General features: G+C 35.7%; 1 protein-coding gene across 3 annotated transcripts; it reads left to right on the forward strand.

Moving 5' to 3' along the window:
- The first annotated feature begins 962 nt into the window (after positions 1 to 962).
- On the forward strand, positions 963 to 13304 carry LOC120625257. 3 transcript variants are annotated; one of them, XM_039892261.1, is made up of 6 exons: positions 963 to 1082; positions 1744 to 1813; positions 3294 to 3399; positions 4979 to 5179; positions 8164 to 8376; positions 13175 to 13304. In XM_039892261.1, the coding sequence occupies exons 1-5, from the start codon at positions 1021 to 1023 to the stop codon at positions 8373 to 8375; spliced, it is 651 nt and encodes a 216-aa protein (XP_039748195.1). In that variant the 5' UTR covers positions 963 to 1020; the 3' UTR covers position 8376; positions 13175 to 13304. The 3 variants fall into 3 exon arrangements, with proteins under 3 accessions (XP_039748195.1, XP_039748197.1, XP_039748198.1); XM_039892263.1 differs by lacking the exon at positions 13175 to 13304 and adding an exon at positions 8678 to 8706; XM_039892264.1 differs by lacking the exon at positions 963 to 1082 and having other exon boundaries at positions 1762 to 1820.
- The last annotated feature ends 541 nt before the right edge of the window (positions 13305 to 13845 follow it).

Consider the following 13845-nt stretch of genomic DNA (forward strand, 5'->3'; position numbering starts at 1 on the left):
GCGGCCGTTATAAGTTTAAGTGACTGGATACAAGATCTACGGGGTGACGGGAATATGTTCATCACAAATTTTTAATTCTTTAATATTCTTGTTTTTATTAACAAAGAAACGGTGCCGGCCGGCTTTGTGAACAATTAATTCATAGATTAAAACCTTTGGGGCGCTCGTGTGGGATAGTGCTGAACTGTCCCTTTTCGGTAAGTCTAAGTAATTAAACTAATTAAAACTAAGCTCTAATATTCCTACATCCTATCATAACGATATATAACAACATATTCCTACATCTACTGATAATACCTAAAGATGGAGTTTTTTTTGGTTTGTTCTCTGAAGTTCCAGTCGGATTTTAAAAATCTTTATTTTAGATTTGAAGGCTATTCTACATTCCGCTACAGCCTTTAGGAGTGCATCATACATAATTAAAGTTTGTATAGGAGATAATTTCTTTGTATATATAATATAAACATATATATATGATATTCTTTGTATGTATAATATAAACATATATATATGATATTCTTTGTATTATATGATATATTCCATGTTGTGGTTGAATGTCCCAAGACATGAGGAATAGTAGTTATCCCACTATACTTTAAGGAAAAAAGGGCAAAATCGTAAGAGTGACGAGGCCTGGGTAGGATCACTTACATAAAGCAAACCAGAAAATAATAGGTAGGTATGAAAAAAAAGAAACATTATAAAGTTATCTACTCAAGTGTTTGTAACAACTGAACCTAAATCATGTTTCATGGAACATGCAATACAATGCTAACATAACGACTGAAATTAGAAAAATCAGTCGTTTTGTGGAATTTACCATAATAACTACGAGCAGGGGGCATCTTGCTTGAAATATAAGTGCAACCTCTTTCCAGGTTAATAAAATATTCTAATGGAAAAACATTCGTCTGTGTAATTTTTTTTAATTGACGTCAAATATTACAAGTATTTTTTGATAGTTTTTTGTACATTAAAGATACCATTTAGGTTATGAAAATAAATTGACGAGTGTTAAAAATGTCTTTTCTAACCGAATACTTCGATGAGTACCGGCAGCATCCTATAAGAAAAACTAAAATGTAAGTAAGATGTTAACTGACGCCTACCTACTTACTACCTGCTTTTAGCAATTACCTACATACGAGTAGATTTGCATCATTTCTTCCTTTCTTTCCGTCTCTTAATGTCGGTACCTAGCTATATTTCTCTGTGCATAGGTAATCTTGTCAGCGTCTATAGCTTTTGACGATTCTTGAGAGAAGTTATACTGCCTATCTTGGAAAATAATGTTTCTTACTAAGCATATTAAAATATTAACTAGGTACCTGTTAGGCAGTAACAGTTTAGGCAGCTTTAGCCACTAAAGCTCCAAGATAGCAAGATTCTACCGATTGAATCACTTCTTCGGTAATCGCAAACCGCTGTAGCGATTTTCATTTTACTTTTACTGATGGAACCTGATTTTACGTTAAGGTTTTGTCTAGCTATCTATAGTTTGTAAAAGAATACTTATAACGATATTTGAAACTTGACGGATTTGAAATTCAAATCAAATTGGTGAAAGGGCATTTAAAGCTAAATCTTGACAAAATGTAGGTATATTTTATACCCTTTTCAAAATAGTCGGCACAGAAAGACAAACTTGGTGAAGAGCTTCTGTTTTATAGCTAACCTAATATTTATGTACATAATGAAGTGATAAATTGAGATACTTGCCTACTTACTGACTGAAAATTTCAGGTGTCGCCCTGAAAACCGATGGGCGAAATTAGAAGGAAAATGGCTGGATCCGAGAGTAGGATCGGAAGATGTTAGTGGTAACAAAATTAGATACAGGTTTCGATTTTCCAACTCCACAGATTTATATGTTAAAATAAACTAACAAAAACTTTAGTTGTATTATTAGTACTACAAGCGGTTTCCCGCGACTTCGCCTACGTACAAATCTTGATGTGTTATAGTTATTTTATAAAGTGGGTAAAGTGGCTAACTATACATTCATATTGGCCAGATATTTTTTACTTTGATTAGGATTTTTACAACGCTTATAATTATTATTTATTAAATAAATAGTTTCCAAGAAACAATTAAAATTATATTTGATTAACAATCAATGTTCATGGCATTGAGGTTTCTATACATTTTTTATTCTACACTTTATACCTAACCCTTTGAATCGCGTGTCGCCCGTCTGTCCTATAACTTCGCGTTATTAAATAGCATATAACCTTCCATAAGTATTAGCCAATTTGATGCAAAAATACATATTTCATTTCCAGAGATTAGAACCAACAAAAAAACCAACCGGACTTGTTTGGTAGGTATACCTATATAAGTGGCGTGCATAGAGGGTGTGCACAGGGTATGCAGATGATATAAATTGAAGAAAATCTTCAGTACGAGTTATAAAAAACTTAAGGATAGGCATTGTAAGAGTTATAAAAAGACTACCATTAAGTATTTATACCTAACTCGTGTGGAGATTTTCTTCCTTTTATATCATCTGCATACTCTGTGCATACCCTCTATGCAGGCCACTGGGTGGCGATAGCCTATTAGTAAGAGCTTCGGCCTTCTTTTCGGTAGGACTCAGTTCGATCCCCGGCACGCACCTCTAACTTTTCAGTGATTTGCGTTTTAAGCAATTAAATATCACTTCCTTTATCGGTAAAGCATCACGACAAAACCCGCATGCCAGCATGGACTTAGGTATACACGCTTCTCATACTGAGAGTATATCCGCTCCCTCAAATGGGCCAGTAATGTTTTTATAATGATGATGATAAATATAGATATATAATAGATAGATAAATGTAGATTTAGTAGCTTGTAACACATGAAATCAAGAAAGAATCCTTTTTTATTTCGCTTATTTATGTTTTATTGTTTGCACTGTCCCACTTTCATGTTTTCTATTACTTTCACCAAGCGTTGTCTGTAAGAGATTGCTTTTCCAATACGACCGATTTGCATCCGACTGTATATATATATATTTTTTTAATTTTTTTTTTCTTTTCTTGTAAGTTTGTGCAATAAAGTACCTTTTCTAAATAAAAATAAATAAATTTAAATTGGTTATTATGAAAATTTTGCTACTTAGGAATTTAGGATAGGATTGCGTTTGACGACTATCATGCCTCATGGCCATGGAAAGCAATGATAAGGTTAAGGTCGGGCCACGCATTCCTAGAATGTCTATTTACCCAAAAAATATATTATTGTAAAACTTATCGTAAAAACTACCTAGGTATTTATTTTCGTAAAATATTACACAGTTGTGTTGTTTTTAGAAAGCGTGGACGGAAGAGGAAATTGAGCAGTTCATCAAATTGACAATGAGGAGTCTGCGCGGCCAGTCCACGTATTACAACGACTTCTGCGGCCACTTATCTCCTGGTTAATAGCTATGTTTTTTTATCAGCTTAGTTGTAGCGTAAGTTTGAGATGGGTATGTTTGTACCTTAGTCATCGTTGCTCAGAGTTTAAACGAGATTTTATCTTAGACTGTTTTTTAAATCTGAGCCAAAGTTCAAGTGTTTTCCATTCTCTATATATCGCAGCCTAGACGATCGGAAGTACAGGGGTCTGTGGACCCCTATTATTTGAAAACTAATCAACATCGATTGATTTAGATAAAATACAGTACATTTTTAAGAATCTGTCCTAAGATAAGTACCTACCTACGTAGCTGAATAAGTTTTCAATAGGAGATACGAAGATACGATGAAAATTATTGTCCCTTCCACTTAAAATTTTAAAATATTGTTTACAAAAATCGCGATATTTATTAGATATTTACATCGCGAAATCGTAGGTTTAAAAAATATAAACCTACTCAAAAAATGTTATGTTTTATTGTGTTCTGAGTATGGGTAATAAAGAGTTTATTCATTCGTTAATTCATTGGCAAGACGATTTGAACTTTGTATATTTCTAATTCATAGTTGTAAGAAACAAAACAAATAGAAGGTTCCGACAAACTGGGGCCTTGCTGAAATTAATTGTTTCCGCCAGATTTTCATAAATATTGGTCTACCCTGAAAATATGATAAAATACTGAATGGTCGTCCAACCTTACTCTCACGGTTGATTCGTGCGTAGTCGGATCTATCACTGTCAGAAACTATTAACTGATGAAATGAAAAGCTTCATACATGATCTTTTCTAATTTAAATACCTCGGCTTAACCTCGATTTTACCTACACCTTGTCAGTTTGCGTAGACTTTTTGACTGTTAGTTACAAAAAAATTTATCTATCTTAACCTGGTGATGCATACCTATATCTATTTGTCATATTGCTGCCATTTGGACATTCTGCCTGAGTTATACATAGGTAGGTTCAGTTCAGATCAATTCAGAGTTTACGGTAAGGGCTTTATAAATAAAACTGGAATATCGCCGGAATAGTTGTTCAGTGTTTTATGAAACTTCAACAGAGAGCACCTTTCAAATGTCAGAGCTTGTCAATCCATAGAATGGCTATTCAAACGTCGTTATTCAACTTTTATTTGTAAGACTAGAAAGTAGACTTAAAAACAGAGTCGTATGTTCTGCATTTGATATAACCAGTAGGTACTTAGTGGGAGCGCCGGGCTTTAAAGATGTATTATTTTTCTCACTCTCTTTGTGCCTAGTTTCTAGAACCATGCCGCTGGGCACCTGATGGTAATCGGGAATCCATTGGGTATAAACAGCAACACTTCGTTTATGCTAGAAACCTGTCTTACAGAGTGCCACCGTGCCACCCTGAGTACAGCAACCTGGGGCGTAGGTGTAAAGTCTCATGACGTGCATGTTATTTCATCGGTACCCTTGCCCATACATACTGGAACTCAGCGCTGCTGCTATGCGGCAGAAATAAGATAAGCATGGGGTATTTTTGGGGTAGTACGGCCCCCAAAGGAGCTCTGTCACAAAAGCTCTACTACCTACTATTGTACGATTTCTCTTATGTAAAATTTAGAAATATTTCAGAATTTAAAACCAGAGAATTCAAACCTCGAGAGAAGAAACGTCGTTCGTGCAAGTCCGAAGAAGTTGCAGTGGAAGAGGTGTCGGTGCCGCCGGCGCCAAAGTTTGCTATGAAGGACACTGAGCTGATGAAGCTGGCTCGTGAGCTGTACGAGCGGGACATGGACAAACCGACGTTAGAACCGCTGCCCACGCATACCAGGAGTTAGTGCCTTGGTTTTATCCACCCACTCTTAAAATCTTCTTATCCATTGACTTATTATTTTATTTTTTATTTTGTGACAATGATACCTACTCAATGTTGGGCACAGGTGGTACATTCGACCCATTACCGGCCCACTACAGGGCACGGGCCTCATCCCACAATGACAAGGGGTTAAGGCCGTATTCCACCACGCTGGCCCAGTGTGGATTGGTGGACTATACAACAACTCATATAGAGTTAAATTCTATGTAAAATCATTTCAGTTAACAAGTTTAAAAATTAACATCGTTGTAAATTAATAATCGATCTAACCGGAAGTCTTTAGAACAAAATATAACTTAGCGCTATCATTTTCTTAAGCTACACTGTTATTAATTATGGCTTATACCTTATTACATTACTTATATATTTTATTTTTTGATCTGAAATTTTATTGAGTTGCCGGAGTGAAAATGTCCCAACTAAAAATCTAACTGTATAAGTGTATCAGAGATAAAATTAAAGAACTTCTGGAAACTGCAATAATTCTATTGCAAATCGAAGTTTTCATCGGAGTTCGAAGAATATAAACCTATGGTTTAAATATTATTATAATTTGGGAATGAATGAATGAATGAATGAATGAATACACTTTTATTGTACACCAAAGAAACAAAAAGTAGTTACAAAGATATAAATACAATCAAGAGAGTACAATTTGGTGGCCTTATCGCTACATAGCGATTTCTTCCAGGCAACCAATGGCGTAAAAGGAAAAAACGTAGAAAAGAGGTAGGTGGTGCAATAAATAAGATTTAAAAATTATACAAATAAACCTATAGGAATATACCTTCCTTGTTATAGTTCTGCTAATATATCTTGTTATAGCAATATAGCTATATGGCTATAGACTCTTGGTCTTTAAATTTCAGGTTTCTAGCTTTATGCGTAACGTAGTTACAGGGGGTCGAAAATAGCCCAAATGGCATCGAGAAACGAATGGTACGGCCAAACTAAACTTGACTACGGCAATGAGGTTGATCTTAATTTGCCTGATCGATGTAGTTTCTCAAATATTATTCAGGTTTTTATTTCCTGCTGGAGCATCGAGAATTTAGAGCGAGTGTCTAAAGCTGTCACTTCTGAGAGAGCAGCACTGTGATCAGCATCCGCACTAACAAAGTTATGATGATGATAATGATTATGACAACCGATCAACTGTGAAACATTTGGTCGAAAAAAACGTTCTATTAATAAACATTTTAAAAGGAAATCATTGTCATTTATTTCTGGCTTTTACACCAACAATTTTGTCAACTTGTACCGTATGCGCGTTATATATTATCGCTTTTAAAACGCCTCTCTGAATAAATCAGCTTTCATCACTTAAAAGTAATTGTAACATTAAATTCTGAAACGATTTGTTATGCATTCATTTTGCTGGCGGAAACGGTGCAGCGCTATTGGAAGTATGCCTTTGTTTTCGCTTGACATAATAAATAAATTAAAGCTCCTCATACACGGGCAATCCATCGTTTGCGATGTGACGCAACCAGGAAGTAGGTATATATTATATCTATATAGGTGAGACATAATTGGTAAAGAAACATGTTATATAACTTGTAAAACATTTATCTATTAATTTTATATCTACATATAGTTGCAAGTTCAAATACTGACGGTTCAGAAAAAAAAATTATATGCATTTTAAATTTATAAAAAAAATCAAATCAAAATCTATCTATTAAGATAGATTTTGATGTAGCGTAGGTGGCTCTTATATTTGAAATTTGTCATAGTTTCTACTCGTATTCTACTAGTCAAGACCTTTCATTTAATACACATATTGAGGTTGTTGTGAAAATATATGCAAACCGCCATTTTGTAGTGGTGGCCATCTTGGATACACAGATACAGAGGCAGTCACAGAGACAGACACAAAGACAAACAGGCGGAAAGTCCTAGGCCTAATATATTATATGTAAATGATATCTATCAAACATTTGTTTACGATTGGCTTACTAGGCAATGATCGTATAAAGTATACCAAGACCGTTCAAGAAGAGGTTATTCGTAACAGACAGCTCGCCCGTGTATGGAACCCCTTATAGCTGGTTTAGTTAGGAAACAAGAACCGCATGGTACCATGGAATCTGACCAAAACTTGTGTGTTAGATAAGGTCTCCTGATTTGAATGAAATAATTCAGAGAGCGGATTTTCAGGTTATTATTATGTATTTAAATCCATAAACGTAAAAATATACATTTAACGTCAATTTATTAGGCATATGTCTATCTGTCTGTTTGTCTTAGTGTCTGTGTTTGTGCCTGTCTCTGCATCCGTGTCTGTGCATGTGTGTCGGTCTATCTGTCTATTTGTCTCAGTTGCTGTCTTTGTATTTGAGTATGTCACACATGCCTGTGTGTCCAAGATTCAAAATGGCGGTTTGCATATATTTTCACAACTACCTCAATATGTGTATGAAATCAAACGGCTTGACTAGTAGTCAAGCCTTGAGTAGTAGAATACTAGTAGAAACTATGACAAATTTCAATTTCGAGGTAGCTGCTTCGTTAAAATGGCGAAATGCATTTTAATATTAGGCTATTCATTATAAAAATGTTCGTTTTCTTACCTTTTAATACAAGCAATACAAATAAATACGAAATAAGAACACCTACCTATACGAGTTATGCTCGTGTAAAGTGCTGATAAGTAAGCTGGTTGCATTTCCACTCTTAAACAGCCCGTCTGATCCTTTGAGCAGGAAAAACAATTCAGCTTTGGTTTCCAGTAGGTATGTCTGTATCTATTTGTAAACCATAGATATACCGCTACTTGAGAACCTGTTCTTTAGACTTTGGTTAACAATACGAACCTTAATTATGACTCCTTGATGTGAGCTAACTTTATTTGCCTTTAGGTAATGTAAATTGTATAGGTGCCTATAAATGACATAAGAAAATAGTCAAAATCATTACTTACATAATTTTTCCTTTCTAGTTCTCGGCTACGTCCGACCTTGTCTATACAAAACTGGCATCAGTGAATACCAGCAGAGCATAGCGCGTTTAGCTTACGAAATGGTTCGGGACGATCGCATACCACGATACTATGCGCATAATGGCTGCAGGCCTCGATGGGGACTGCCGCCTGAGGGTACCAGGCAACCAGAACTCGATGGAGCTCCGTATGACGGTGAAAGATTGTACTAAGGTATGACTTAATATCCTAAATATATCATTAGATAGTATTTTCTCTAGTCCATTTTTTTTAAACCAGTCCCGAGTTATCATGGAAATTTATTATTTATTTATTTAAGGTTTTTGTATACACTATGAGAATAATGTCTTTAGCAGAAACTATAGCAAGAGGATACCAGGCAGTCAGAACTTAAATAAAGATATTAGATTGTAGAATCATTATATTATAGTATGTTTATTATTGTATGTTATTGAGGGTTTATCTCTAGACTATGTACTATAAAAATCCGCAGCCAGAGCGTATTCTATTACAGAACGGCACGGAGTTTCTGATGGGGAGTGGTTGCAATGCAACTTTTATTAGATTGGAGATAAGTTCTTACGTAAGGTGAGGAAAGGAAAACCAATCAGATATTATACTCATATAAGTAAAATGGGATGAATCGCTGGAGGTATCAGATAGCCTCAAACTTGTTGGTTAGGGGGAAGAGTAGAGGTGAAAAGAGGTCGTAATAAAGTATATAACGGTAATACGAGTGAATAAAGTTTGAAGATTAGCTTTGTATGAGTGGAACTTTATGTTTAATTGACAAATAGTAGACTTTATTGAAAACATCAATACTAGCAAAGTAGAACTAACCACTCTTTTGATACCAGGCGATCAGAACTACGCAGTGTTCATCTTGTTGAGATGGATAGAACCTATCTATCATGTTATATAATTCTGATGCGAAATGGTTTTTCTACCTAGAAAAGATAATAAATATTCAACACCTGATAAATAATTTAAATTAAGAACATTAACTATCACTTTGAGAGTCATATCAATCGAGCTAACTGTATAAAAGCAATTTAACACTATAATAAAAGTCGGCAGATCTCCGCAAGAGATACGCACCGCCGTAAACTCAAATATAGATTTTATAAAAAAAACAAACGGAAAAATCAGCACTTGCAAGTTTTTCACGAACTGTGACTCGATTCGACTTTCGGGGAAAAATATAATATAATCTTCTTATACTAGTGAGTATGACTTTATTCGTGTTGTATTTAGTCGAACGCTTGGGCGTAGCGGTTATAATCGCTGTTAGTGGTATAGTTTGGGAGGCTTCAACTATGGCTAATAGCTATATTAACTGGCCAGTCTGGCCATAGATGAAGCCTTCTGTCAGACTAGACGAAAGAAAATTTAGAAATTTTGAACTACTAAATTGCCACCCCCCCCCCCCCCCCCCCCCCTGCCAGATATCGTATAGTGGAACTCCCCCATAAAAGACTAGCAATCGTCACAATTACTTACATAATTTTTCCTTTCTAGTTCTTGGCTACGTCCGACCTTGTCTATACAAAACTGGCATCAGTGAATACCAGCAGAGCATAGCGCGTTTAGCTTACGAAATGGTTCGGGACGATCGCATACCACGATACTATGCGCATAATGGCTGCAGGCCTCGATGGGGACTGCCGCCTGAGGGTACCAGGCAACCAGAACTCGATGGAGCTCCGTATGACGGTGAAAGATTGTACTAAGGTATGACTTAATATCCTAAATATATCATTAGATAGTATTTTCTCTAGTCCATTTTTTTTAAACCAGTCCCGAGTTATCATGGAAATTTATTATTTATTTATTTAAGGTTTTTGTATACACTATGAGAATAATGTCTTTAGCAGAAACTATAGCAAGAGGATACCAGGCAGTCAGAACTTAAATAAAGATATTAGATTGTAGAATCATTATATTATAGTATGTTTATTATTGTATGTTATTGAGGGTTTATCTCTAGACTATGTACTATAAAAATCCGCAGCCAGAGCGTATTCTATTACAGAACGGCACGGAGTTTCTGATGGGGAGTGGTTGCAATGCAACTTTTATTAGATTGGAGATAAGTTCTTACGTAAGGTGAGGAAAGGAAAACCAATCAGATATTATACTCATATAAGTAAAATGGGATGAATCGCTGGAGGTATCAGATAGCCTCAAACTTGTTGGTTAGGGGGAAGAGTAGAGGTGAAAAGAGGTCGTAATAAAGTATATAACGGTAATACGAGTGAATAAAGTTTGAAGATTAGCTTTGTATGAGTGGAACTTTATGTTTAATTGACAAATAGTAGACTTTATTGAAAACATCAATACTAGCAAAGTAGAACTAACCACTCTTTTGATACCAGGCGATCAGAACTACGCAGTGTTCATCTTGTTGAGATGGATAGAACCTATCTATCATGTTATATATTCTGATGCGAAATGGTTTTTCTACCTAGAAAAGATAATAAATATTCAACACCTGATAAATAATTTAAATTAAGAACATTAACTATCACTTTGAGAGTCATATCAATCGAGCTAACTGTATAAAAGCAATTTAACACTATAATAAAAGTCGGCAGATCTCCGCAAGAGATACGCACCGCCGTAAACTCAAATATAGATTTTATAAAAAAAACAAACGGAAAAATCAGCACTTGCAAGTTTTTCACGAACTGTGACTCGATTCGACTTTCGGGGAAAAATATAATATAATCTTCTTATACTAGTGAGTATGACTTTATTCGTGTTGTATTTAGTCGAACGCTTGGGCGTAGCGGTTATAATCGCTGTTAGTGGTATAGTTTGGGAGGCTTCAACTATGGCTAATAGCTATATTAACTGGCCAGTCTGGCCATAGATGAAGCCTTCTGTCAGACTAGACGAAAGAAAATTTAGAAATTTTGAACTACTAAATTGCCAACCCCCCCCCCCCCCCCCCCCTGCCAGATATCGTATAGTGGAACTCCCCCATAAAAGACTAGCAATCGTCACTGCGCCAGGAAGGTCGACAGACAGGGTTTGACAAGGAGGTCCTCTTACATAAATAAATAAATATACTACGACAATACACACATCGCCATCTAGCCCCATATTAAGCGTCGCTTGTGTTATGGGTACTAAGATGACTGATACTTAGAATATTCATATAAACCCCCAGACACTAAAAAACATTCATGCTCATTCATTACACAAACATTTTCCAGATGTGGGAATCGAACCCACGGCCTCGGGCTCACAAAGCAGGGTCGCTGCAAACTGCGCCAATCGGCCGTCCATAGGCCGGTCATAGGATTGAGGGAGTGAGTAAATTAGAGCTAAGACGATTCTACCGCGTCAACATAATGATAATAACCCTGGCTTACATGTAGTTTTTGTCCTGGGTACTTACTTGTAGTACAATTAGAATTTTGTTGTAAGGGTGACAAAATACAGGACAGGGAGGTTCACAAAATAAAGGGTATGACAAGGAGGTCTTCGTTCATAGGACTGAGTTAAATAGAACTAAGACGATTCTTATAACTTCATGTTAATGATAATAAATCTTTCTTGGAGCAATGTTCAGTGCTATTTGAGGGCTAAGGATGACAACAGGTTGCATGTTCCTGCCAGTCACTCGCATGCGTATGCAAATTCATTTACAGTTAATTTACTGAGTCATAAAGTTATATATGTGCTTTTTATACTAGGTTTATGTCGCCACCAGTCGGGCTGATTTGTGAATCTAAACCATCGGTGGCACCCTGGATGGTTAGACATATGATGGTTAGGCATACCAAAAAAATGATTCAAATCGGTCCAGCCGTTTAGGAGTTCAGTAACATACACTGCGTGTGTATGCACAAGAAATATATATATATATATATATATACAAATTTATATTTCTTTATATGTGTATGTTTTTATTTCTATACTAGCGGACCCGCGCGACTTCGTGCGCGATTGAGTCGACTTCAAAAAACTGTCGTATGTTGTCGCGGACTGTTTTATAGAACTTTGAAGAAACAACAATTCCGACAATTCCAATATATTTACTACATACTGCCAAAATTTAAAAGCTTCATAATATTTCAACTATGCCTATCCAAAAAACCACGTCCATCTATAACTCCGTTGCGCCGATTTTGAAAGACAATTGCGAAAAAAATAGTGATGCTATCCTGTAGAAGCTGTTTGCTTTTCCGGGATAAAAAGAAGCCTATGAGCTATTCCAGATTATATTGTAGGTATCTCTACCAAATTTCAACCAAATCGGTTCATTCGTTGTGGCGTTAAAGCGTAACAAATATCCATACATACATCCATCCATCCATGCATCTATCCTCACAAACTTTCGCATTTATAATATTAGTAGGATGGTACGCATGCATTTGATCGTTGTCCCATATGCCTTGCGACTTGCTGTTATTTGTGAAAAAATTCATCCCATTTCCCGGAGGAAACTTATTTTTTATCGGGATAAAAAGTATCCTATATGTTTACCCGGGTTATCAGCTACCACTGTACCAAATTTTATTTCAATCTGTTCAGTAGTTTTCACGTAATGCCCGGACAGACAGACAGACAGACATAGACAGACAGACATACAGACAGACAGACAGACAGACAGACAGACAGACAGACAGACAGACAGACAGATAGATAGACAGACAAAAATTAAATAAAAATCTGTTTTGGACTCAGTATCAATTATAAAGCATCCCCCGGTCAAAATTTTTAAAATATATTATAAATATATATATATGTACCGAAATCTTCCAGTTACAGTTTTATCATAAATATAGATTATATTTGCATTATAGGATAGGGGTCGACCAAATACAGGATATAAAAAGGAGTTACGCTTCCAAAGGAGAGAGGGAGTGAGTTTATCTTGTACCAGAGACGATTCTTATCGCGTCACGTTAGTGATAATAACCCGGGCCGACATGTGGTTTTGGTCGTGGGTAGTCGTAGTAAAATTTTGATTGTTTTCGTAACTCTACTCCTCACTTCCCAGATCTGTTGAGATGAAAAACCGAAACCAGTTGGTGTTACGCCAAGAAGAAATCCATACTGTTACTCGAAGTAGCACGCGCCCCGTCGCGTTGCCCGCTCTGCATCGTTATGTTATTATATTTTTGTATTGATTGTTTTTGTACTGTTTTAATTATGTTGTTTTTGTTTAAGAAATTCACATAATGTGAAGTCAGTGTTTTTGTAATAAAACGTAATACTATATGCTTTGGTCTTTGAAGTCACTAACTCATTCTAGAGTTACCTATAACGTGAGTAACGTTATTAGGGTACCCATAAAGGATAAAAGGGACTCTATTACTAAATACTAAGGCTCTTTTGTCCGTCCTTCTGTCTGTCTGTCCACTGTCACCACGTTATATCTCATGAACCGTGATAGTTAGACGGTTGAAATTTTCACAGATGATATATTGCAGAATAAAATAATTCTAATTTTTATTATTTGTTGCTTTATAACAAAACATACTTAAGCGGGCTTCCATACAACAAACGTTAGTTTGACAGGTACACAGGTAGACGCTTGAAATATTCACAAAATATTTGGTTTATATTAATTACAAAATAAATATGTAATTGTATAAATATGTATTTAAGGGAAGCCCACATAAATATACATACAACCCCCATACAACAGACATAATAATTTTACCAGTT

This window comes from Pararge aegeria, chromosome 7 (assembly GCF_905163445.1).
Source record: "Pararge aegeria chromosome 7, ilParAegt1.1, whole genome shotgun sequence".
In the NCBI taxonomy this organism is placed as follows: Eukaryota; Metazoa; Arthropoda; class Insecta; order Lepidoptera; family Nymphalidae; genus Pararge; species Pararge aegeria.

What these genes read in the sequence shown, in the direction of transcription:
- LOC120625257 (XM_039892261.1), top strand. Translation starts at nt 1,021, where the DNA reads ATGTCTTTTCTAACCGAATACTTCGATGAGTACCGGCAGCATCCTATA. An exon ending in CGAGAGTAGGATCGGAAGAT is followed by an intron (nt 1,814 to 3,293) that starts GTTAGTGGTAAC and finishes TGTTGTTTTTAG; the next exon opens with AAAGCGTGGACGGAAGAGGA. An exon ending in CTGCGGCCACTTATCTCCTG is followed by an intron (nt 3,400 to 4,978) that starts GTTAATAGCTAT and finishes GAAATATTTCAG; the next exon opens with AATTTAAAACCAGAGAATTC.